This window comes from Nothoprocta perdicaria, unplaced genomic scaffold (assembly GCF_003342845.1).
Source record: "Nothoprocta perdicaria isolate Ctin4 unplaced genomic scaffold, notPer1 scaffold_2, whole genome shotgun sequence".
In the NCBI taxonomy this organism is placed as follows: Eukaryota; Metazoa; Chordata; class Aves; order Tinamiformes; family Tinamidae; genus Nothoprocta; species Nothoprocta perdicaria.
This window is the reverse complement of record NW_020455204.1, coordinates 8,071,742-8,097,419: the sequence shown is the minus strand read 5'-3', so window position 1 is coordinate 8,097,419 and position 25,678 is coordinate 8,071,742. Positions and strand designations below refer to the sequence as shown.

At 43.5% G+C, this 25,678-nt stretch overlaps 1 protein-coding gene across 1 annotated transcript; it reads right to left on the bottom strand.

Moving 5' to 3' along the window:
- Positions 1 to 475: 475 nt before the first annotated feature.
- On the bottom strand, positions 476 to 24,219 carry LOC112945816 (P2X purinoceptor 7-like). Its single transcript, XM_026037487.1, has 26 exons — positions 24,038 to 24,219; positions 22,430 to 22,562; positions 21,760 to 21,831; positions 20,815 to 20,887; positions 19,871 to 19,967; positions 17,890 to 17,970; positions 17,190 to 17,319; positions 16,104 to 16,234; positions 14,501 to 14,594; positions 13,924 to 13,989; positions 13,732 to 13,839; positions 12,939 to 13,034; positions 12,017 to 12,487; positions 9,435 to 9,573; positions 8,707 to 8,842; positions 6,938 to 7,085; positions 6,031 to 6,102; positions 5,843 to 5,915; positions 5,303 to 5,399; positions 4,561 to 4,641; positions 4,306 to 4,447; positions 3,810 to 3,946; positions 2,226 to 2,319; positions 2,073 to 2,138; positions 1,874 to 1,969; positions 476 to 1,171 (listed from the first exon to the last, which is right to left on the bottom strand). The coding sequence occupies exons 1-26, from the start codon at positions 24,160 to 24,162 to the stop codon at positions 1,139 to 1,141; spliced, it is 2,991 nt and encodes a 996-aa protein (XP_025893272.1). The 5' UTR covers positions 24,163 to 24,219; the 3' UTR covers positions 476 to 1,138.
- Positions 24,220 to 25,678: the final 1,459 nt, after the last annotated feature.

Below are 25,678 nucleotides of genomic sequence, written 5' to 3'. Positions count from 1 at the left end.
AGRAGGAGATTGACATTGTGTAATTGAAACTGAACCAGTAACACTCACTTACTTGAGAGCTCCGTCCTGCAGCAGCACTGGTCCGAGTTGTTACTCTCGGCTTAGTGCTCAGCAGTGCAGGGCAGATAGTGTCAAGATACAGAATGGGACAAAACTGCTCCGTGGTACCAGGTGATGCTTTAGCCTGCGCACTGCTGGGAAAAGGCAGTTAAGATGACCAAGATGACTGAGGTCTAGAATAACTTCCGGAACTGTAGTATTAGAAAAGGTTCAGAGAAAGGAAGAGCTGTTCTTTGCATGTCCCTGTTCTTGCTAGAGAAGCTCAGAGTGTCCTGAAGGTAGCACTCAACAAAGGCACTCAAGTCAAACAGAGCAAGCACAGTAGTTAGAGATGCTGCTGTGTAAAGTGAAGGCAGTTAATGGGCCCTCATCCCTTTAGGACCTGGGGAAGAAAAACAGCTTGCTGGTCTCCAAGATTGCTCATAGAGTACTTTATTTTAAATGACAATCAATTTTAAAATAGTAGCATAAAACTAGTTAAACAGGASGGGGGAAAATCTTGTAAACAGTAAGTCATTCACCCAACACCACTTGCTGATGTAGCACAGTAAGACTGGGCACAGCTTTATCTCAGCTTGTGGTCACTAGAGTCATAAATAGTGGGTATAGTCTTAGCTAAACTTATTTAAATGATCCTTTAGAGTAAGAAAAAAATTATTTGATAACAGTACCAAACTGTTCAGCCAAGGCTGGGCCACACMTAGCAGGGGCCCTGTTCACCCTATGGAAGAATCTGTGGCTCTTAAGGGCATTGCAGCTCTCTGCTAGCACTGACCTCAGAGGAGAAGGGTTGTTGAGATGACTGCAACAGCCCCTGGCCCAGGGAGCTTGTGCAGAGGCCTAGCACAAGAGCATCCCTTGGTGCTTTGCAAAGTTACCCTGGAAAAACAGGAGAGGAGCAGCAGATCCAGTTCTTCTCTTTGGGGGTAGGCTTGGACCAGCAGAGGTAAGCAAGCAGTGAACAGGGCTTGTTCCCTCCTTCCTTCTCCTCCAGAAAGAGGWGTTTCAGAGGGCAGGTTCAGAGTAACATTCACAGCAGCACTTCACAGTCAGCAGTTGGGGCTGCAGCAGCAGCAGGTCAGGAGTCTGTTCCATATTTCTCACTGCCACCCTGTAAGAACTGGAGATTAGTTCTCTGCTAGAAATGGTGTCCRTAGAGCATCACAGCCTCTTTCACCTGGCTTTGACAGACTGCTAGAAAAATGGTATCTTTCTACCCCTTCCTCTCAAGCACAATGGCTCTGTACACAGAACCTGCTCTCAGGAAAAAGGCCTTCTGATTCAGAAAGCCACTCCCTGCAGCACTACCTCACTTTGCTCAAGGGCTTACAGGGCACAGCTCTACCMTAAGCACCAACCAAGCAGCCCCACAAGGGGCAAGGAGGCCTAAATCCATCTACTGATTGAAAGGATCATTTAAGCTCTGTAGAAAGCACATTTCATGGATTTATTCAGAGGAGCAGGAGCTCTTGCAAAGCCTAAGGAGGAAGCACTTGATGGGGACRGTAGAGCTGTCTGCAGTAGGCAGCAGGCAACAGCCAAGGACTGCAACTCAGAAGGGTGGGATGGGAGTGTGACAAGTTCTTGAGAACATTCACTTCCCTCTTGAGGAGTGGTTACCCAGGAAACATGACAGTTTTTTCCTATATTGCTTCTCTCCTCCATAGATGTGAGGCAGAAATGAGCTCCTCTGTGGAAGAGAGAATTTCCTCCAAGCCGTGGTACGAAGTCCACGTTTGCCATCAGTTTCACACATGCCATTTCAGAGAATCCCTCCCAAGCAAATTTGACTTTGCTCTGCCTTTCTGCTTACCAGTTCATAATCCTCCACATATTTGTATTTCTTCTCCCGATAGTAATATCTCTTCTTCATGCAATACAGGACAACAATGTCGCATAGGACGGTTGCCTATGTGTTAAAGATAATGTTAAGAAAAAGAGCTTAAGATAACAATCCTCAGAACTGAGGCACCGACTCAGAATTCAGTCCAAGTGCCAACAGGGTCACTTACCACTCCGAACAGTGCTAAGCCAGAGCCAATGTTAATCATTGTAGGAATTATGTCAAATTTTCCTGCCTAGAAGACAATTACAGAGGTGATTCTTTTTTTTCCTTTCTTAGCATCTCTAGAAGCCCCAAACTGCTAAGAATCAAGGTGTCCTACCTTTCCAAACACTATGATATCAAAGCGGATGCCGTAAGCTTTGGCAAGGGTCCGCGATTCAGTGCCATTCTGATCCTTGTAGTATTTTGCAAACCTGAAAAAAAGATGGGTCAAAGTTTAGCTGGGGATTTGGGGGTTTCTGAAGTGAGTCTCATGCAACACCCAGGCGTGTCTCCCCTCCCAACAGGATGGATGAATAAATACACTTCCAGAGTCAAACCACAAATGATGGAGGGAGATTACATGCAGGCGAACACTTAAAGGAGAAAAGCCTAGACTTTTTAAGCTAGTTTAACATAGCCACTAGCATCATCCAAGGCAGGAGACTTCTGAAGTGTGGGCAGGGGAGCGTGTTAGCTTTAGCAGGGAAGGACAAGGACGCAGGGAAGAAAAGCAGCTGCATTAGACTCAGCTTCCTTGGCCAGGGCAGGCAGGAGGCTGCAGGGGAGCCGGCAGCCACGAGAGGGCAGGGCTGGGAGCAGGTAGCCAGGAGCAGCATCACAGGCACGAGCAGCTCCTTGACCTGCACAACGTGACACGCAGGCAAATGATGGGGAAAAGGGAACAGCACAAATAAGTGAGATCAGACTTACTCTGTCACATGGTTGACTAAGCCAGGAAGAAGCAGTGAACAGGGCAGAAGAAAAGAAGGGTGATTGGTATGAGCCTGCACCATGTTCTGGAATTAGCAAGGGCTCTTCAGAGCCTCTACCAGCTGAGCTGCCGCATCCTTCAGCTCCTCCAGCCTGAACACAGCACCATAACCTCAGCACACCTGATGCTCACACACTGCAGACCTGCCACCCTTGTCCCATCATCTTTCTCATGGCAGCAGTCGCCCCCCACACATCCAAAAATAAGCCTCCTAGGTCCCTGTTTGAAGGAGGCACTGTGCAGACCCAAGATCACAGCCCTGGATGGCAGTCAACTCACACTATTGCCACCAGAAGAATCCTTCGGCTAACAGACTCTGTGACTTCAGAAATATATGCATAGCCCTGTGCCTTATTTCCTTACAAGCAGGACTGTGACCAGTTCATATTTATAGCTCTGAGCCCTTGACGCAGCTAACGACCTGGTTCTGCACTCACTGTTTTACTGGACATGCTGACACCAAGCAGAATTAGACTGTATAACCAAAGGATGCTCCTAGTGTACAGCTGGTCTTCAACTGACAGTCCCACTTTCTGTAGCGCTTAGTGGAGTTTTCCCACATATTTTTGCATACTGCAGGAGGCCCCTCACTCTCCCACACTGCCACCTCAAAGACTGCTATACAACGCACATTAAGATGACCAGCTGTCATGTTGACACACCACAGGAGGCCGGCCCAAATGGGCTCCTAAATGCTGAAGCAAGTGTGACTCAGGCAGCCTAATGCAATCAGTGGAACTTCACTGGCCTCCTCCTCTGCTGTGACTTATACACAGTGAGCATCTGACATGCCCTAACTCTTACAGCATGAGAAAAACTCCCCAAGCAATATACCTCCAAGGTGATCCAGCCAGAAGAGTGCAGGCAACACTGTCCTAGCAGAAGCGTGAGCCACAGGGACAGCAGGGCCACCTTCCACAGGCACATTACCTGAAGTTGTACCCAGGTGACACATTGTGGGCAGAGTCCTTGCTGTCGAGGCGACGGAAGGAGTACCTTGGCACACAGTGGGAAGCAGCTCTGTCAAGGTTGCAGTCCCAGTTGATCTGCAGCCCCATGACTCCACCCTGCAGAGCAGAAGAGTGAAGGGAATGTGAGCAGGAGCATCCAAGTGGCTGGCTGCTCAGCCTAGCAGAAGGCTGCCAGCTGACTAGGACCCCCATTTACCAGCCCATGTCATGGGCCCAGTCAAACACTCTTCCTTCCCCTCTCTCACAGGAGGTCTTTATTTTGCATTTATCTCCACCCAAATCAACCAAGGCCAAATAATTAAGCAGAACTTACTCCGGCCCCCATCACTGGCCAGAGATGCTTTCCCTTTTGCAGCCACTCTGTGTCCTGTGTTCATGCCACCAAGCATGGGGGAACACCACCTCCTTCTCCTTTTTCAAAGAGCAAAGCCCTGAGAGAAGGGTCTGCCAAATACCTCCACAGCCATTTCTTGGAAGTTCTGCCCTGCAGCTTCAACTATTTTTCCTAAGCGAAAGATAGGACAGAAGGGATCTGTTTGGGAGTCATAGATGCAGTTCTTGAGGTAGGTGGAGTTGATAGTGGGGAGGATGTTTCGCCTACAAGGGAACAGAGAAAGAGAGGGAGAGATCTGTTACATCTTCTTCCCACTTCTCCAGCTCCCCTTGACTTGACAAGCCCAATATTGTGCTGTGCCCCACACACGACTTACTTGCTGAAGTTGAACTTTGGATACCAAATGTTGTTCTTCACTAGAATGGTAAAGTTCTCCGCTTCTTGTAGGAACGCTGGCCTGCAAAACAACAGGGAAAGTAGGAAAACCTCACTCCAGTCTTCAAGAACCTTATGATACCGCAGCAATATCCCAGTGTAGAGTTACTTTCCTGGCTGAAGCATGCATGTACAGGTATTAAACAGGACACTCTAAGCTCCAGAGAAGCTGGGTGTCAAACTAGCTGACATCCTATGCCTACTGAAGTGACTGCAGAAGCAAATATGACACCACATAGCTCTGAATCASAGGTATTAGCTCTGCTAGGCAGTCCTTACTGCACGCCATGGATAGTGAAGGGGGCACCACTCAGAGCTACTGAAAATGAAGTTTGTTTCAATTGCTCCATGTTACTCATCTGACCTGACGCAACTGTCTCCCACAGCACTGGTGAGTCACATCTCTCACCCAGCTGTGCACAGAGCTGGCTTTGGAAAGCATGACCCTCACTGTGACTGCTCCTGCTAACAGGCAGTGACAGGTCTCATTTATTCCCCCACTCCCATCCTTGTCTCCTTTGTGGCCCTGCTTGGTTTATCTGTCACAGTGTTTGCACGGTCTGCGGTGATATCTCTTCAGCTTTTCCCAGCTGAAGACCATAAGGAGAAATATCAGCGGTTGCCTGCATGCTGCTGGCCTCGTGTCTCAAGGCCAAGGCAGACTAGGAAGACAGGGCACTCACTTGGGAATATAAGAGTCRTTCTCCACAGGGCACCATGCGAAGATCTCACAGGTCTTGATGCTGCTGTTATATAGGACACACTCCCCAGTCTGAATGCCTGGAAAGACATTAAAATGGAGGCAATAACAAGCAAAAAAGAGAGGCAGACAGAGGCCCTGTTGTGTCTCTTCAGTGCATGAGAGCAATCTGCTCAGAGGGAAACGTGTCACTGCCACTGCCCAAACCCCTTATTCATTACCTTCCAGTGCAATTTGTAGCACAAGTTCAGAAAGAGAGGCATCAACTCCCTTTCCAAATCAAATTCTCAAATATGTATGTGAATTACTGCTTGCCAAGTGCTCATCTGTCCAGCATCTACTCAGCAGGAGTCTATCTGATTTCCCACAGAAGAAAGACCTGAGGTTCCTTATGAGTTCTGAGATGCAACGGAGAGAGGGTAAGGGGACTCAAGTGAAACACAACTGCCTTCACAGGGATAAAAGCAGAGCTCAGGGACAGCACAACACAGTCAGAAAGGAGCCTCTGCAGCAGCCTTCCTACCATTGCTGTGGGTGCCAACGTATCCTGGAGCACAGTCTTCCCTTGCTGTGCATATTGTTGTATCATCTGGAAGCTGGAGAGGAACAATAATTACCCTAAACTGTACAAACTCACACACACACACACTTATTTTCATGCACACAGCTCAAGATTAGATCCTTCTAGAACCAAGCAGATCTTGTACCTACCTCAGGGCAGCGGCCTTGCATCTGGTTCAGTGTGAGTATCACATTTGTCATGATAAACACTGAGTTTTCTCCCTGAACATGCAAAACAAGAAAGCAACTTAAGCATGGCAATTTGCAAAGAGTAACCCAAGTGCTTCCCTGACTGTTTTTTTCCTGACAGAGTCCAAGTGGCCCTGACAAACAGACTTGCTTTGGACAGTGCAGGTGTAGCACTAAAAGAAGAGGCTCCTACTGTATCACCTGATTGAATTTGAACAGTGTTGGTTTGTTTCTGCAGGGTTCACCACCTCCATTATTTTCAGATCCCTGCAGTTGGGATCTGTCGCTTGCTTTTGCACTACTGATTTGTAAATGCAATCATCCAGCCAAAACGTGGCTAAACCTCACACTTATTTCTGCACCACATCTCATGCACAGAGTGCACTGTGAGKGGCAGCCCGTCCCATGTTTGCAGGCGCTGATGGCCACGTATTGCCTGCTCAGCGCAGATTCCCGTAGCCACGTCAATCAGTAACTTAGAGCAGTGCTTCCTGCTAAGTTCCGGATCAAGTGACTTGCAGATTACCCCTAGAATTTGTGCCAGCAAGTTAATGTTGAACAGTTTGCTTTAGAGAGAAGTAGGAGAGAGGACATGTGGTTACTGTCACAGCTATTTTCCTGAAGACTGCAGTATTCTCTCCCCTACACACTCTCCCTCCTGGAAGCAAGTTTCCCCCGGGAACTGCAGATGCTCAGGTTGATGTGGGACAAAGCAAAGCTGTTTCATTCGCTCATCCTCCTGCAGATGGACCATACTGGTATAAAAGCTGCTCCAGACGGCAGTGGACTAGGGCAAAKCAATGGACTAGGGCAAAGCAGTGGCTGTTTGTTAGAAAACCCTCCTGCTGCCTGCGAAAGCAATTCATACCTGAGGAGGGATGACATAGTCAGCTACATCCCAGATCCTGGTTCCCAAGCTGGAGGTGTTTGTCAGAGTTACTCCTTTTACCTTTGTGGTTACAGAACTGACCACAGAATCTGTTTCCTGGTAGCCCTTCTCCCACAGAAAGACCCAGCTGCAAGAAAACAAAACAAAACAAAATAGCTAAACATCATAAGCTGTCCCAGGCAGTCGGAATGTCTATTTTTTTCCCATACCACTTGAAAAGGCCAGTCCAGATAGTTTCACACCATTTTTCTATGAATGTAGCACAGGACCAGCAATCTCCATGCTGATTTCTTCAGAGTGGTTTGGTACTGTAGACCTTCCAACTCTTTTTCATGAGGGTTGATCTTCCCAGCACCTACAATACCGCAAACTTCTGCAGCAGGAAAGAAACCTAGCCCTGCTGCTTCTCAAGACAAGTACATCAGTACCTAAGGACTTAAGGAAGCAAACACAGAGCCAAAGTTTGGAGCTTTGAATTCAATTTTAGGCTTGACTGKAAGCAGCTCTTGTCAGGGTCCATGACAGCGACCGTATTATGCACAATAACATGCAYCAGGTGAAGACCATTGCAGAGAGGAAATATCACTGGGGCCATCTCCCCTCCTGAATGCAATCAACCTGCGTGTAGCAGCCTCCAAGCAGACCTACAATCACCAGGCAAATGCCAGGCTGCTCATTTCAACGCTCAACACAGTCAGGATGGCTCCCTACTGCTATGCCAGAGCTGGATCTGGCCCTTCAGTTCTGGCTTACATGGTCTCTTTTTGGATTATTATTTAGATATTGAACCWGGAAGAGATCTTCTCTTCCTGTACATTTAATAAATGAACAAGCAAGAGATAAGTAGGATGCTCAGCACAAACCCTCCTAGTAGGAGGGGATAAGGCAATTCTGAACACCYAGCATGTCCAGTTATTGGCTTCCCTAACCACCTGCCTTAAAGTTAAATAATAAGTACAGTTTTGAGGTTTCAGCTGACATTTAGTGTACAAGCTATACAATCACATCCTCGGCTGCCAGCGAAGGATTGTTCTTTTCAGAAAGCATCTCAGTACAAGCAGAAATTAAGTTTAAATTTATAGTTTGCACAGATGTTTCTCATATATATATATATATATATTTACAAATTGAAGAGTCCACAATAAGAAAAGAGTAAAGGAGGAAGATTTTACATGCAGCAAAATCTTTGCTGCTGTGAGCAGCAGGAGCAGCACCCGTTCCCCTCTTGTTCACAGGGATGGGGCCACAGAAACAGCAGGAAAGCAAACATTATGATGATTATTTTAATATCGCAGATTTTTGTTTGGCTTGCGTTTAAGAATCAAAGATGCCTTCTGCGCCTGCTTTTCTTTGTGGGCTGACAAATTTTGACTTAACTCAAATCCGCCTAAGAAACCTCTCCTTCACCTGTCACTGATAACCCAGGGCAGGTGTCCCTGGAGCTCCCCTGATGTTTTGTCCTACACAAAATGCCTCCAACACCCTTTCGCCCCCCGACCTCTCCTTATTCCCACAGCAATCCCCGGGCTTTACAATCCGTGGCCGTTGCTGCCTTTAAACRTGGCTCTACTGCACGCCCCTCTGCGCGGCCCCTTCCCGCCCTGCCGAGCCCTGAGGGGCGGCCATGTCRTGGCAGCGCCAAGGGGATGGCCGGGCCGGGAGGCTCCCGCCTGGCAGCGTGGCCGCAGGGGAGGGCAGGCGCCCCGAGGGGAGGCGAGGCGGCGCGGGGGCGGCTCTCCCGCGCTCACCCGATCACGTAGGCAAGGATGGCGAGCTGCACCAGGCGGTTGACGAGCCCCACTTTGCGGCTCCGGATCAGCACGATGCGGGGGGTGTCGTACTCGAAGAGGAAGCTGTAGAAAGCGCCGCAGGACACCATGGCGGCTGCAGGAAGGAGGGAGGGAAGGAAGGAAGGAAGGAGGGYGGGAGGGAGGGAGGCAGCTGTGCTGCCGGCCTCCCTCCCTCCCGCCCCGAGGCACCTCGCACCGGAGCAGCCCTCAGGCGCCTCCTCCACCCTCTCCCGGCTGCTTTACCTGCTGCCTGGGGCTCTCGGGCTCTGCCCCGAGGCCCCTGGCCGCTGCCCTGGGCGACATGGCGGCCCGCGAGGCCTGTGTCCTCCCGCAGGCGGGAGGCTGCTGGCCTGGAGGCAGCATTAGAGGCAGAAGCCAGGCTCATGTGGAGCCCACGCTGGGATCTGCTGCTCCCTCTGTGCGGCCGCGGGCTCCGCTCAGCCTCCGAGGATGCTCCTGTGATGGGTTGGGGGGTTTCTGTGCCCTCTTCACCAAGGGAGCCCACACGCACACATGYGCTACGCGAAGGCCGGCTCCTGCCAGACTGTTTGCCAGCCTGAGCTTTTCCTGTGCTACTTGTCAGCAAGTTCAYGGAGATTTGTTTTCTGTCAGCTGCTCTAGAGCCTCATGAGAGGTTAGCAAAGATTTAATAAAAACAGACAACATGGGGATCCCATTCCCTTTACCTGCTAATTCCATTTCTGAACTTCCCACCAAGATCTTGGCGATTAGAGCTTTCCTTTCTGCAAAGGGAATGGGTATTTCCCTCACTGCCTTACTCCAGCTGTAAAGCTTCCTCCCTGTCTTTGGAGTCTCACCATAGGGCTGGGAGAATTCACGGGCATCAGGAAAGAAGCTTTTGCAAGCCGCTTCTCAGATAACTGGGGAGAGAGAGAGTTTTATCAAATAACAAATACAGCACGGAATAAGACAACCTCCAAGCTCCTACGATGTACAAAAACATTTGGGAAACAAAAATTTTCTGTTGTTCTTCTCATGTCATTGATAAGGGGAAAAAAAAAAAAGACTGAATTCTATTTTATTTTCTAATAAATCTTTTAAAGAAGGTTCCCCAGCCAGTGTCCTGACAGCTGTTTATATGGACACCCCASAGCAGCACTGCCATGGCTTTTGAAACGCCAGGCCATTGGAGAGGAGAAGGAAAGGTTGTTTTCAGTGGATGTGAGGACTCAAACATGCAGAGTGCAGATGGTCACAGAAGGATGCTAAATAGTCCAGAGCAGCCCAGAACATATTACCTCAAAGACAGGAATTTTTCACTGCCTTAGGGAAAATAGTAATAAAAATCTACCAAAGAGGCAACTAGTATGTTCAAATCATCTGCTGTACTGCTTGTTGTCTCTCCTGACACTGTGGACTCAGCTGTGGCTTGGGAAGAGGGCAGTGTTCGAATCAGTCAATAATCATAAGCACAGCATGGCCCTAGTGCTGCTCCTGATGGAATCAATGTGGCATTTGCTCTATGGAGATAATTGGTGATTGTGTCCAGCTGCTGTTCTGCAGACAGGATCTTGCACTGCCTGTGCTCCATACCGACCAGACAGGAGTCAGCTGTTACCTGCAAAGCTGCTGCAGGCAGCTCCACACTGAGCGCTGGACAGATGACCCCAGGAAGGGGCCATCTGAGACATAATTTCCAGTTGGCTCGAAGCAAGGACAGAGCATTTGCCTGTGAGAGATAGCAGAAACAAATCTAAGACAGTTACCTTCCCACATCCAGCGAGCAAGTCCTTTATTTGTCTTCTGGCAGGCTTCATCTAAACTGGCTGTGGGGATTTAAGGCACTGTAAAACCATTAAAGAGATTTTGACTCGGCTGCAGATTTGTAAAATGCTCTATTAAAAAAAAAACAGTCAAAATCAGTATAAGAAAAAAGAGATGATAAGGAACATATATAAAAATCATGACATGATATTTACAGCATAGTCTCAAGTGAATATCCACTCTTTCCAAAAGGAAAGCCAGTGCATCTGTCAGAACTGAAAAGGATTAGTACAAACTGTAATCTTTTACCATTCTAGATACATGAAATGCTGCAGTGAGAAAGCTAGAGCAATTAATGTACATTACAACTGAAGATAGCTAAATACAACTAAATATAGCTTGCATAATCTGCCAGTAATATATCTTAATAATTATGTGGGCAATTGAAATGGCAAGCTGCTGGGTTAGCGCAGAAAGAAAAAAGCCTAGTTGAAAGAAATRGGGAATATACATTTTACAACCCTTCTCACCTTGTTTTATAAAAATAGAACATGTCAAAGTATAACAAAAGGAAAGAACTGAAAAGGTGCTGAAGCACATTTTAATCTAGCCTGAATTTGCTGCCCTTTGGCTGTACTCTGGCCTCATGCCCTCACAGCACAAACCAACTCTTATTATTGCCTAGTTTAGTGTAAGTAGAGATGTAGAAGGCAAAGCCTGTTTGAAACTAAGAGCAAACATGAGGCCAAAGTCTAATGTTAACAATTTCAATGAGTATGAATTAATTGTCTGAAAATATAACAGGACGATAAAAATATATTTCGTTGTAATTCCCGAGTTTAAAYGGAAAGGAGTAATACAAGGAGAACAGCTGGGCTTTTCAGAAAATGCTTTCTCTGTCACTGAAATCGTCCAAGATGAGCCTGTTTAAGCTGGACACACTGTGCAGCCTGCAACAGGGAGTTATGAAACTTTATTCATGGTGGCCTCCTTCTAGAGCCTCGCTATCCAAGGCCCCATAACCCTATCAAAAGAGGGGGATGACAGAAAAGCTCAGGACCATATTTTCAAGTGATGCCTCTTTTGGACTTCCTTTCTTCAGGGGTTATGCTTTGAGATGACTCTTGGTTCCATCTTATTTTTCAGGGTTTGGATCACCTGGCTCAGTGTGATTCTGGCCACATTCTGATGAATGCAGAGGCAGGAGGCCTGGAACCTCCCACTAGAACAAACCTACAAGAATTCACCCAGAGGCTACATTTCCCAACTATGGTCTAGGTTCCACACAGGATGACTCAGAGAAGCAAAAGCAGAAGCAGCACTTTAACTCAAAGTAATGGTTCCTCCAGCTAAGACATAGGCATTTCTGCCTCTGCAATGACAGTGTGTACAGAATTCAGTCAAACAAAGATTTGGGGAATTCACATCTTCCCTCCACCGCCTTTTTTTTTTTTTTTTTTTTTTTGAGAAAATAAAGGCTAAATGCCCAGGTTAAAAAGTTGAAAGTTCCCGTGTGAACTCAAATTGTGCTACAACATCCTCATATAGCCTTAAAACCAGTATAGTTGCCACCGTCTTTGGGGTAAGTATTTCTGATCTTCCACCTGCAGCAGCTTGGGACGACAGCTCTGTCTTCCAGATCAAAAGAGCCAAAGCGCCAGTGGATATACTGCTTGAAGGCACAGCGACGCAACTTGTCATTGACATTCCTACTCTCCAAGTCCAGAAGGGGCTCTTTGTAGAGAAGAGCGTCTTTCAGGTTGTCTCTGGACAGCACTAGTCGCTCAAATAAAGGGGAGGTTGTGATGCATCTCCCTTCTTCCTTTCGGCAGCAGAGCTGCTCATGGAGCTTCTCTGTTTTCTGGCATTTCCCACAGCAGCACCACGCTTGGGGGGCCTGGGAGAAGGCCATTTCCCTGCGGACAGGCTGCATCTCATGTCCTTTCTTAACAGAATCCTCGTTGGAATTATCAGTGCAGCAGTTGACAGAATCAGAGAATTTCTCAGGGTGCCTCTACAACAACAATTCCCAAGATAAATTGAGGAAAAAAGACAATATTTGCTGCTTCACCCCTCTCCAGAGTGAATTTAGCACAGTGATCCTCACCATTGGGCTTTTCACTTGACACACCACACAATAGGCATAATGACGACAGATCAGCAGATCTGGAGGAGGATAGTTTTTCTGTGTTGCCAGCACCCACTTCAGTGAAACCAAATTAACACCTCACAAGTTGTTTCAACACCAACGCACTCCCACTGGCACATATACACCATGGAAAGCAGCAGTTTTAAGTGACTCTAGAAAACACATCCTCTGGTCACAGGATTTATTAACTGGAGGCTGGCAACAGGACTCTAGTTTTAGCTCCTCAGAGGTAAAAAAGATCCTAGTCATTTGGGAATGACATTCCTCGGTTTTCCCTCCTGAATAGGGAATTCCAAAGGTTTGTACCTGTCCTTACCTCAACGATGTTGCCTTTAGCATGCTGCAAGCTTGTTTCCAGGGGTTCCATTATCAAGGTAACATGTGGCTTATCAACATAGGATACGTATATCACCTACGCAGCAAAAGAAATGAGCATCATCAACTGGAGTAGCTATTTAGAGAACGGGGGATAAGCGCTGCATAGATTTGGCTTCAGGGCCTGAGTTCCATAGCCTGTATTCAGATATCAATCCCGTGCAGCTACATGTGCCAAGGGTAGATATTCCTGGTATATGGAACGATAAGGACACAGGGAGCACAGGGAACAGTCAGAGGGAATAGGAAGAGATGGTATAGAACTATCTATCTCTAAGAGTGTGACCGTGCACAGCCTATAGATATCCTCCTCTTCAACTTCCTTAAAAAGAAAAAACACTCTAAAATTAGGGGTTGGGAGGACAGTAAAGTAAGTTAAGAGAAGTAGTCAGTAACATCTTGAAAAAGAGGAAAAGGCAACTGAAGTTGGCAAGAAGGAGCCTTTGGACAATGCCCTCCTTAGGTAAAACTTTCATTATGTCCTTCTGCTGTTACTATTCTTGTAGGTTCCTGCGGGTTCTATGGATGTTAGCATGAAAAGGAGGTAGCAGTTCCCTGTGCCAGTTCCTTTCTTCACTGGATCCTGCAATCACTCTCACAAAGCTCCCTGATCTCCCAAACCCTGGCCATGTGCATGGTGCTGGAGAACACAGTGGTGAAGTAGGAATGAGCCGTCTACATTCATGAATGGTCTGGTCTGAGGAATTTTTGTAGCAGCAATTTACATTCCTTACCCATTTTGGATTCTGCACAGTCTCATACTTCTTTTTGTAGTGATATGCCCTGACAGGTGATTTGCAGCAGCTGCAGTAAGTAATATATAAATCGATGACAAACACAGCCTGCATATGAAAGACAAACCAGTGGTGATTCTGCTTTTCTTATTGAGACCATGGCACCATAAACATAAGAAATAAATCTCTCACCAAGCCAAAATAGGAGATCATGGACCCAATGTACATCACAAGTTCAATGAAGTCAAATTTTCCAGCCTTAAACAAAGCATAAGAGAAATAATAATGGAATAATAATAATAATGGAATAATAATGAAATAATGATGGAATAATAATAGAATAATAATWATTATTATTATAACAGGAAAACAAGGTCTTGGGCCATTCACTCAAGTTTTTGGCATTTCTCTATTAGGCCCTTTACAGTGATGCAACCATCCAATCCCAAAATTTCACACACTATCTTGGAGAGCAAGCAGGAGTGAATAAACAAACTCAGAGGGGGATAATGGGGACACACACACAGGGTTTATGAAAGTCAAGATACTTGTTAGTGGTTCAGCCTGAACAACAATCCTGTCCGACTCCCAGCCCTGCAATTTCATCCTCAGCTTTGCTCTCCTTCATTGTGGGCCTAGTGACACTGAATGACTTTCTCTTCAAAATGATGGACAGGAGACAGAAAAGGGGAATATGGTAGAAGTGGGGCTAAAGAAACAGCAACTTTTCTCCTCTCCTTCCGCCCTGAGGAAAAGGAATTGTATTTACTGTGCCAAAGACAAGGACATCAAACCGTATTCCATAGGCTTTGATAAGAGTTCGCTGTTCCACCCCATCTTGTTGCTTGTAGTGCTTTGCAAATCTGTAAAAGAGCAAATGAAGATGTGTAGCTTATTTGGGGAATATAATGCCACAAGGCTGGAGAAAACAAAAGAGTAAGATAACTACTTCTGCATTCTTTCTCTAAGGATGCTCCTTCTGAAATGAAGGTGCCCAAAGTCAGGCTTGATCAACGACACTGCTCACCACTCATCTGGCAGCCTAAACTAAATCAATACACATATAGATGTTTAAAATCCAGCCTATGTCCCACAGGTTTTTGACTTAATCTAAATCTGAACATGAAGCTGCAGAGGGAAGTTCAGTATAGAAAAAGCAGAAAGAAAACCCTATAGCAAGGATACATGAGGAGCTGGCAATGGCAAGAGTATTCATGCTTGAGGGTTTTCAACCATATTATGTGAATCCAGCTTTGAGCTCCTGATGACATTTTAGCATGCTGGATATCATTCATTTCCCACAGTTTGAGCAGTGGAGAGTAGCAAGGATCACATRGACCTTTATTGGCTAGGCCAGAGGCTTGATTTTACTAGCCCAGAGGCTGGATTTTACTTGATTCCACTCTGTCCTGCACATCTTCCTCCAAGCTAAGTTTGGTAGACTTTTAGAGTGCTTTTAATCAATGTTCCCCAGATCCTGTGATCATTTGCTGTGAATGGGAATTCACTGAGATCTGATTTGTATTCTCTGAAGACAGTGAATCACTCAGAAAAACACAGCATAATGTATTCTGCTTTCTTCTTGCTTACACAGGCATCAAATCCCTTCTTATCTTGTGCTGAAGGGTTCCACAGTCTGTGGCCATGGCATATTTTACCAGGCAGCTCCTAGCCTCTGAAGCCTGCAGCTTTACTAGGTTTTATTTTAAGGTATTTCTAAAACTTTCAAAATCAGAGGGCTTCTCTACCCTGAGGGAGATTATTTCACATTTGCTCTTGATGGCACAGAAGCTTTCTCCTCTGTAACAGCTTTATGCTCAGAGCTAAACCTGTTAAAAGCTTTCTTGATCGTTTGCTGGGGCTTTGCTCCCTTGCACCTCAGGTAGATCTTTTCATTTAAAAGGCTAAAGGCTATTTCTCATTTAAGGCTATTACTAAATTCCCTTTGGAATTCAGCTGAAATCTGGAGGGCTCCAAGCAGGCAGATGTTGCAACCTACCCAAAGTGGCTTTCCTGACAGGTACAACAGCTGGGCTGCATGGGAAGCAGTGTTCTATACATACCCCATTTCTTACACTTTTATCCAGAATTTTCTTCTACTGCTTATCTCTGTGAGCTTTAGGACACTGGGCTGGATGGACCTCTGATCTGATACTAATTTGCTAATCTGATATTAAGACAATATGTCACATGACAAAAAAGCAAAGAAAATAACTATGATAACACATTCATACAATTGCAGCAACTGTAGGTTAAGCATATGCCTACAAGAGTGAAGGAGCATCAAATTTTTGTCATTCCAGGTCCTCCTTTCCTAATCACTGTCATCCCTCTGCTTCAACTTGCTACTTATTCCATTCAACAATTTTTACCTGAAGTTGAAACCAGGATATTTGCTCGTTGATATGTCATCAAGGCGGCGGAAACTATACTGTGGACTGCAGTGGTAGRACCAGTAATCCAAGTTACAGTCCCAGTTGATCTCAATGCCAATGATTCCCCCCTGGAAACAAAAAGAGAAAGTAAGAGGAAACTTTGGGCTAGCACTGTGATTGTGGCTTTTGCAAACTGCTTTTAAAATTACTGGAGATCTGAAGGAGACCAAAGGCAGGGACACACATTAAATGTTGACATCTGGGCTTCATTTGCTCACCAAGCAGTCTGCTATACAAGGAACTTAACTACTGCAAAGGTGAGCTAGAAGGTAGAATTCTTTCAAGCCTTTCCTGTTTTCTGTCTATTTTTCTTCATCTTGATAATACAAGTGTGGGTGTATATTGTGATGGCTATTTTGTTGCTTTAAACTAAATATAAGCTTAACTCGAAATCCCAAGAATAAGCCTCATTTTCTTTAAGCTTCCTATCTTAATCTTTCATCTTGAGCGATCTTGTTAATCAATAAATCTCAGTTCATGATTCTCAGCAGGACACTTTGTTTCTACTTCTACTCCATCCTCCAATTAATATCAACTTTCTATGGCTTTCTATATGTTAAGGATATTTGACTCAATGCACTAAAGAATACAGCAAAAATCTAATGGCAAAAATAAATGGGTTTTGATCCAYAGCAAAAATGTAATGGCAAAAATAAATGGTTTTTGATCCTGAATATAAGCTATCATTTGTGCCAGACTGAATTTTGGACGCCTCTTTTAATCAGCAACAGGATTTAAGATGTATTTTATCAGAATTAAAAGCTGAGTGAGAGTACACCACTGACTGTCTTGATTAGTACTTTTGTAAGTTCCACAGAAATAGACACTAAATAACATCARCTCACTCAGTATGGGTCCTACCCCATGAGATACTGACAACCTTCACTTCCTGGAAGTTAAGATTACTTTGTATCTTATATGATCAGTTATCTAAACCTAGCAGAAATCCATTAGATGGCAGTTTGCAAAACATGCAAGAAGACAAAGAAAAAATGAGCATAAAGCAAATGTAATACCACAAACCTCAACTGCCATTTCAGAAAAATTCTGATTTGCTGCTTGAAGGATATCGCCCAAACGGAAAACTGGACAGAGTGGGGAAGTTATCTTGTTGAATGTGCAGGAAGCATTGAAATTCTGTGGAATATTTTGCCTGTGAAGAACAAACAGTTGCTTAAACTTAAAAACAAAAGCTGTAGCTCTTTACCGAGTAGCATTTACAAATACAGCAAAGGGACTTCACTCTCATTAACCTGTGTTAAAAGTTGTACACATATAACTGTTGTTTTTGTAGATACCAGATCAATACCTCTGTCTATATCTGTATCTCTGTTTATACCTATGCCTGGATATTAGCAGTAAAGTTTTACCTGTGTAAAATAAACACTTCCACACTATAACCTGAAACATATGTGTTGTGTCATGTTTTACTGATTTTACTGCAAAACAAACAAGTATATYTGAATGAACAGTTCTACCACCCAGTGCATTATAAGAAACAAAGCTATGCTAAGAAGCTGTGATCCCAAATCTCCCTTCTTTTCTTGGCTCCTGAAGGATTAATTGGGCTATTTCTATCACAGAAACTTGGTGTTTGTTACTCAGGAAGATAATGCTATGAATACAGAGTATTTTGTATAAAGCAGGTGCCAATTTATGCAATCCTTTCTCAGAACACACTCACTTGTTCTTCAGAAAATATTGAAGAATGTTTAGCACTTACCTGGTATAATTAAATTTGGGGAAGTGGATGTTGTTCTTTATTAGTACTGTGAAGTTTTCAGCACTTTCCAGAACTGCAGGCCTAAAAGAAGCATGCCAAGCATAATYCAATCAAATAACTTCTTTTATTTAAATACATCAATTATTACCTGGAAAAATGTCAGAMGGAGGAATATGATGCTAAGAATAAGAGATTGAAAAGCAGGGACTTAGATGGCTCAGAGAGTAAGAAAGGTATACACAGTTTTCTTAATTTTAGTTATAAATTGTTCTCTCTTTTGCACTTACTTGTGTGGGCTGATCCTAACTGGAATCCTTACATGCTCCTGAAATAAGATTTCTCATATAATTCTTGATACAAAATAGTAGTAAGAAATTTCATCCTTTGACAGTTGATGATTGATGCACAATTAATAGGCAGTTTCACTGCTTGTTCCCATACAGCCATTTACACCAGACCTGAACAGCTAGCAGCTGTGTAAGAATGAGCCACACATATTTCTAGAGGAGATCTCTGGCAGTCAGGAGTGAAGGACATCACCAAAGGTGGTCAGTCCTTCCTACCAGATCCCAGTTTCACCATCCTGAGGATCTTGAGGAGACAGTAGTTTATGTAACTAAGTACATAAGTTGAATGTAGGCACAATGGAAAGTACCTGATATGAGATATGAATAATATATGTTAATTGATAAAGAAATGAAAATAGATGAWCCCATAATGTGAAACTGTCTATAATTCATCCATTGGGTGGCATCTGGAAACCGATCCAAAGCTCTTTTGAAAAGGTTGTAAACGACTGTCCTGCTAGCTAATCTAAGAACACTGCCCTGCTTCTGACAGAATGAAACAATCAAAAATAAAAGATTCTTTCTGCCAACATGCGATTGTTGCTTTGTTCTGCTCCACCCATCACTAACAGGAAGGAAAAGGGAAGCTTCCTGTATAGGAAAACTCATATATATCTTTCCAGAATGTAGGAACAACTGCAGCTTTCCTGTTGTTGGACAAAGATGATCTCTGGATCACAACTCTGTTCCCCGGAGAAGGGAATGGAAACTCCTTTAAAGAACTTAAAAAAAAAAAAAAAAAANAAAAAAAAAAAAAAAAAAACACCCTGCTTAAGGAGTAGCTGCAGGAAGCAGAGTGGGCTCTCCAGGGGACCTGGCAAAGTAAAAAATGTTCAGCCTCTGCAGAAAGCTCTGAATTAGGAATAAGAAGGGATTTATACAAAGAATCATGCCTGAGTCTCTTACAAGCAATGAGTTATTAAAAGTGATAACAGTCCTGTTTCATATGCATGGTACTCAAAAGCTGTTACAGGCTTGGGACTGAGAGAAGCTAAAACTTACTAGTCCTTGGTTCTCTTTGAGAGTAATTTCCATCATAATTTCAGTTGAAATAACACCTTTTTATAAAATAATTTGGCTGGTACAGAAAATAACTGGTACATTTACATCTTAAAACACTGCATGGTTCTGGGGTTAAAGAGAACACTGCTACAGGGCCCCTACACCTTACTGCAGCATTGTTCCCTCAAGCTTTTTCCTAGAGTTTTCTTTAGCTCAGCACTGTATATTACTGCTACTGAGGTTTTCATCCTCTGTCCAGAGAGTTAGCAAACTTTTTATTTCTGCATTTTCCTTGACATCTGAGTTAATGATCCAAATGCCTCCAGTGAATTCAAGATGAGTTTGTGACATCTAAAGCTGTTTATAAGGCAGCTATGTAGATACAAACTGGAAGCTATGACTTCACTGCAATCGTCATTATGAAAAAAAAMCATAAAACAGAGCACAAAAGGAAGTTAGAATTTTTTAAATATAATGAGTACTAACAGCATGGTTGGAAAGGAAACAGTTTTACACACAGGAAAATTCTAGGTATCAAGATGAAGGCTGATTATCCCCAAAAATTCACAACTTTCCCTAAGTAAACCCTTCTTTGACATAAAAGAAAAAGTGCAAATATCTCTTTTACTTACACAGGGGCAGTTTTCTTGGATTCCACAGGGCACCATGCCATGATCTCACAGGTTTTAACAGTTGCATTATACTTCACACATCTTCCTGTTCTAATTCCTGTACAGAGGAGAAACAAGCTCGTATTGAGAAGATACAGCTGTTTTGAGCCATTTAAAGGTATTTTGAAAATGTCAGTGGATCCTTCCTCTATTTTAAGGTAGAAAAGCTATCAGTTTAGATTCTYGCAGCTTTCTGTAAGAAGTTGCAGGAAGAGTTACTCAAAACACTGTCTACCTTATAAACCCTTAATCAACCATTTGCTTGGGTCAACAGTGCATATCACTGTTTGGGCTAGGGGTGAATAATTTCCCCTCACAGTTTTACATGGATTTATCACATCTGAGTACATAAATCAAGAAAACAACAGTCTCATTCAGAAGTTTAATTCAGCAAGATGAGCAAGCTAAATGAGGTTAAAAAATTGGGGAAGACCTTAATTCTTCTTCACTCCTGGAAAGTTCTCCTACAGAGAACCCACCTAGCCTAAGAAAACACATCATGTTCTCTAAACAACTTCAGCAGGCATCCCTAAAACAGGACATAAAACCCTTGACTTATTCTCACAACTACTTAGTCGTCTTAGTTGTGTTACAAACCCTTCAAACAGGCTGAACAGACACTAAATTCAATGGGAGTGACTATGAGACTGGCCCTCATTTACACCACCCCTTCATATACTCGCCCCTTCACATTTTCCATTCCTCTGCTTCACCTTTTTCCTTTTAGTAAGGGTACAAATAAACTGAAAGGAACTCAGTTTTGTAGTTTCGAACTTAAGTTCTCGGRTATCTCTTAGAGTTTGGTGTTTTTCCAAGGCTCTCCAAGTTGGATCTTGCACAGTCTGCACTGGTCAATAACAATATTTCACAAACAATATTTCAATTTGAAAGTGACTTTTTTATACCATTACTCTGTTGATCCACACTGTTTTTTATACATGAAGTGTCTGAAGAGCAGAAAGCATTGGCGAAGGGATACTGAAAAAAAAAGATGTAAAAGAGAAATGTAAGTTTCTCTTTCATTCCATACCTAGATTAAAAGTCTTTCTCAGCCTCAGGGTGAAAATATCAGATAATAAGAAGAAAGGCAATGCAYAGCAAGTGTGGCACTTACTAATCAGTGGCCTTATGAGGATTAAAAGGCTCTGCTACATGCAAAACCAAGCAAACAAAGCCCTTTTCTTGCTTACAGTAACATTTTCCTTGATTATTTATATCCTTTCCCATTTTCCATACTCTACCTTATACTATGAAGCACAGTAAGTCTAATATCAGACTATTTAATTCTTTGTTTGCTCAGAATCTCTCATACTTATGCAGTGAAAGTCACCTTGTATGGAGAAATTACTCTGCAAGGTTCCACTTCTAGGCTAGTTGGATGAAAAAAGAGAACTGCAGCTGTTAGGTTTGAKGTACAGAAGGAGAGGAACAAATTGGCATGACCAAGAGTAATATTAAAAGCACCATATTAACAGAAAAACTGCCAGCAATTCTTTAAATCCAGCATTCTTTCAGATTTTTCTGGAAAGCAGTAGTAAAGCCAGAGAAGCTGCACAGCAATCACTGGCCTGGATGTGGCAGGTAGGTTTGGCCACAAGGTCCTTGCTGCAAGGCACAATCACAACTGCCAACAGATCCCCTGAGAAACACAAAGGCATAGAAAAGAAAATAAGGAATTAAATTAGGCCTTGTGTGTTAGCTACTGAGAGAAAAAGGAGCAGTACTTCCTTGTGCAGCACTGCTCCAACAACCATTGACCTCGTTAATGTCAACATTAATGTTTGTTGTAAACCACTGGCATTTTGCATTGGAGACCGTCATCCAGAGTATAAGTTACAAAGCACATTTACCTCTGCGCACTTGCCCTGAATCTGATTCTCTGTAATGATGACATTGGTGATCACAAAAAAGGAGTCTACGCCCTATATGGAGAAAAGAATATTAACTTGACTGAAAAGTCACACACTTGACTCAGAGCTCAACATTCCAGAATGTGTCCTGGAAAGATGAGGTTTGTTCTGCTCTACCTCCTATATAAAGGCACTCAAATTCTACCAGGCTCGGATCAGGGAAGGCCAGGGGCATCACTAGGATAGCAAGCAGCAGCTAGGGACAAGAAAGCACTGATTTCCTTAACCCTTAGTATTACAACCAAGGAAGATGCATCATTTGATGTACAAGCATTAATAACACAGTTATTTTGGAGTGAATGTCTTCCTGTTTTTAGGATTACTAAATTATTAATTTGATCGYTGAAAAAATATGCAACCAATAGCATTACAGAAATCTCACAAAGAGGGCTCATTTTTTGTCTTATAKTGTAGGTGGAAGGAGAGATCTGGCTTTAAACATTGCAGCCTCTGTGGCCAAGTCTCCTTTAATGTTGCAGCTCGTCTTGGCCTTTATAATTATCCCCTGCCCTGATACCGTAAATACACTGAATTAGAGTATAGAAACACATCAGAAAAGCATCCAGACGTATAAAAGGAAGCTGAATACTGCATTGGCTTTAAGACTTGCCTGCATTGGTATAGTGTATTCTGCTGTATCCCAGATCCATTTGTCTGTCTGTGCCACCCCCTTCACTTTAGTGTGGACGGAGCTGATTACACTGTCCTTCTCCTGGTACCGTTTGTCAAGGAGGAGTGTATATCTGTCCAGGAAAAAYAGAAGGGACAAGTAAAGCTGTAAGAATAAAATAGGTCAGCTCATTTCTGTCACTCTTGGACAGAATGCACTGCAAGATAAAAGTCAAATGGACATTTTAAGACAACTTCTGTGTCAAGATATGCATGAACACTTGAACAAAGTCCCTTTTTGGTTTCACTTCTGCAACTTTTGTTTTTTTTAGAAATCAGCTGAACTATGGAAGACTTTTTTTTTTTTTTTTCCCTCCAGTCTTACATGCTATAGACAACTTAAGGTGACATCTTGGGTGTTCAGAAAGCATTTRTGAAACACTCGCTGTCTGTAATGGTGCTGGATGTCACCCCAAAACTTTCACCCATGATGTGTTGCTGTCACAAATGTTAGCACCTTCTTTAAATCTGGGAATAAAAGGTTTTTTTTTTTGGAAACATCTTTAAAAATCTACTCTTTCATTTTCCACGGTGACTACTTTTTGTGCTTCATACTGATTGTTTCAAAATCTCTCCTTGTGTGGTTTCACTTCTTCACAATTGAATGTGTTACTAACAGGAAGAAGGCATCTCTTCCTTAAGTTGTCAGGAAACTACTAAGAATAATTTGCTTTGAGAAACAAGCCTGCCATTTAGCCATTGGAGCTAACATCATTTTAGGTCAGCAAAAAACTGTTTTGGGAACGATATCTGAAGAAAAATAAAACAATTGACCAGAGAACAATGTTTTGGGATAACCATGCTCTTGGAAACCGGCAGCAGGAACGCAGCTCCGAGCAGCAATAGCTGGGCACAGCACCTTAGTAAGGCAACTTCCATTTCCTGTAAGCTTGATTCTCAGGGAGATTGGGATCAGTCTGTTCAATGTCCTGGCTTGCTGCCTTCCCATGAGAATGAAACCAATTCTCCAAAGTTTTGCAGCTGAACTTTGTTCAGCATACACTTATCACTGTTAACAGCCATACTTTGGCAGCAAAAAGCAAATTCTGCCCTTTTGAGGTAACCAATTACTGCATATTCATAAAACACCTTATTGTTCTTAAAATGCAAGGGGTGGTGCRTTGTTTCATCTGTTAGGTAGATCTAAGCCTGAGGAGACCCTCAGAGCAGACTCTAATCTCAGAAATAGTGGTGTAAATACAAGATTAGTTGATGGAGGTATTCTAAATTTACAGGCTGCAAATGAATGCAAACACCATGATCAGAAATGAAACTGAAACATTTACTATATGGAAAATTCAGTGAACTCTGCCAAAAACACCCCACCCTGTGATCTAGAATCTTAATACTGCACTCCCAAAATGAAGTTCCTGCACAGTTCCCACATCCATCTTCCAAGAACGGTGTAACAAACTGATCTCAATTTTGCTGCCACGGAACTCGGACCAAGGTTGGATTTACCGGCTGAAAGCCAAGCCACAACCAGACAACTCCCATGTAGGCAACAGTCGTTCACCTACAACACAACACCCCGCCACAACGCACTTACCCAACATACACGCTGACAAACAGGTGGCAGATCCATTTCCCGAGTGCATATTTACGACTCTGGTAGTCGACAACTTTTGAGGAGCTGTAGCTGTACAGACACTCCGGAAAGCCACATTTACCCATTGCTGGCACTTTTGAAAACTGCAGCTGCCTCGTGCTGTCTCCTTCCAGCCCCTTCTCAGGCCACACCACTTAAAGGCACAGTCAGAAACCTGATTGATAAGGCAGTGCTAAGAAAGAAAGTCCTAGGCCTTCGAAAGCAATGCAGCTGGGAGAGAGAGGACTGTTATTAACCAAAAAATAGAGAATTAACAAAAGGAAATGGGAGAAAAGGAGCCAGATGCTTCTTACCCATATATAGAGAGAAAGGGATAAATTAAATTCTGTTTTAACTTCTTTAAAATAAGAGAATTCTGCTAAGAATTAGATTGGCTCAGTTTTTCTGAGWGAAAAACAAGCTCTTTACAGACACCCACGTGTATACGCAACAAAGGCTGTTTTCATTTTTTGAATTCCCTTTGACTGAACATCACAGCTGTACTTTAAATTTCTGAATTCAGTCCTTTTTTTTTTTTCTACTCAAAAAGAAAAATCAAAATGTCAGATGCATTAATAGAGCCATTATGTTGCCAAACTACCCCAGCCTTTCAGAGCCAAAAAGTTCTGGGCTAGAAAAAAAGCAGATAATTTCCTGCTAAGTTCTTAAAAGTCCAAATTTTCAGTGTCTGCTAGGGAATTTGCTTTCACAGAATCAATCCAGACATCACAGGCCTTAATTGAAAGCTTCTGGTTTACTGAACAGCTCCTCTGAGGTAGTAGATACTTTCAAAGCACTGTACTCTGATCCAAAGAGACAGAAAGCATTTTGTATTGCATAGGATCAAACTTCCCTCCTTTACAGTATGCTTAAGAGGCCTGAATCTACCTTGTGAATTCAGCACATATATTTCAAAATACTTAGCAGGAACAGGATTAGGGCTCACATGAGAACAGTTACTGTCAGACCATAGGACCGTAAGCTCAGGCCACTTACTGTCTCCAAAAAGGGTCATAAATGGAGGACTAAGAGAAGAATATGAGGACAAAGAAAGTATATAATTTTTCCCCCAAATAATCTCTCGGACTTGATACTCTCCCAGAAGCTCAAGGACATCCTGAGTCAGAGAGGTCTTTTTTTGTTTGCTCATTCAGTAACCTTCAACAGATTACTCTTCCGTGAATCTAACCTAGTCTTCTCAGCTAAACATTCTGCATGTGCAGAACCCTGCAAGAAGCTCCACAGATAACTCCACATTGCATGAAGAGTCGCTTCTTTTGATTTGTTCACCGAAAAAGCACTAAATGTCACCTTTGAGCCCTAGAGCTTATCACTGAGCATTGCTCATCACTTTCTGTTGATGGCACCATCCTCCAAACTCAGCAGTACCACCTCCAAACACCACCACCAGCGCTCAATCTTCTGCTCCTTTAAAGTCCTACTCACTGGAGGCCTGCAGATACAGAGAAAAGGGAAAAAGAAAGAAACTACCCATTTTCTGCCTTGTGGATTACTGTGTAGCCTTCACATTGCTTCTGTTTCCCCGTGTCTCATTATCTCCAAAAATGATGCAATCATTTACAACCCAAGGCACACTGTGGG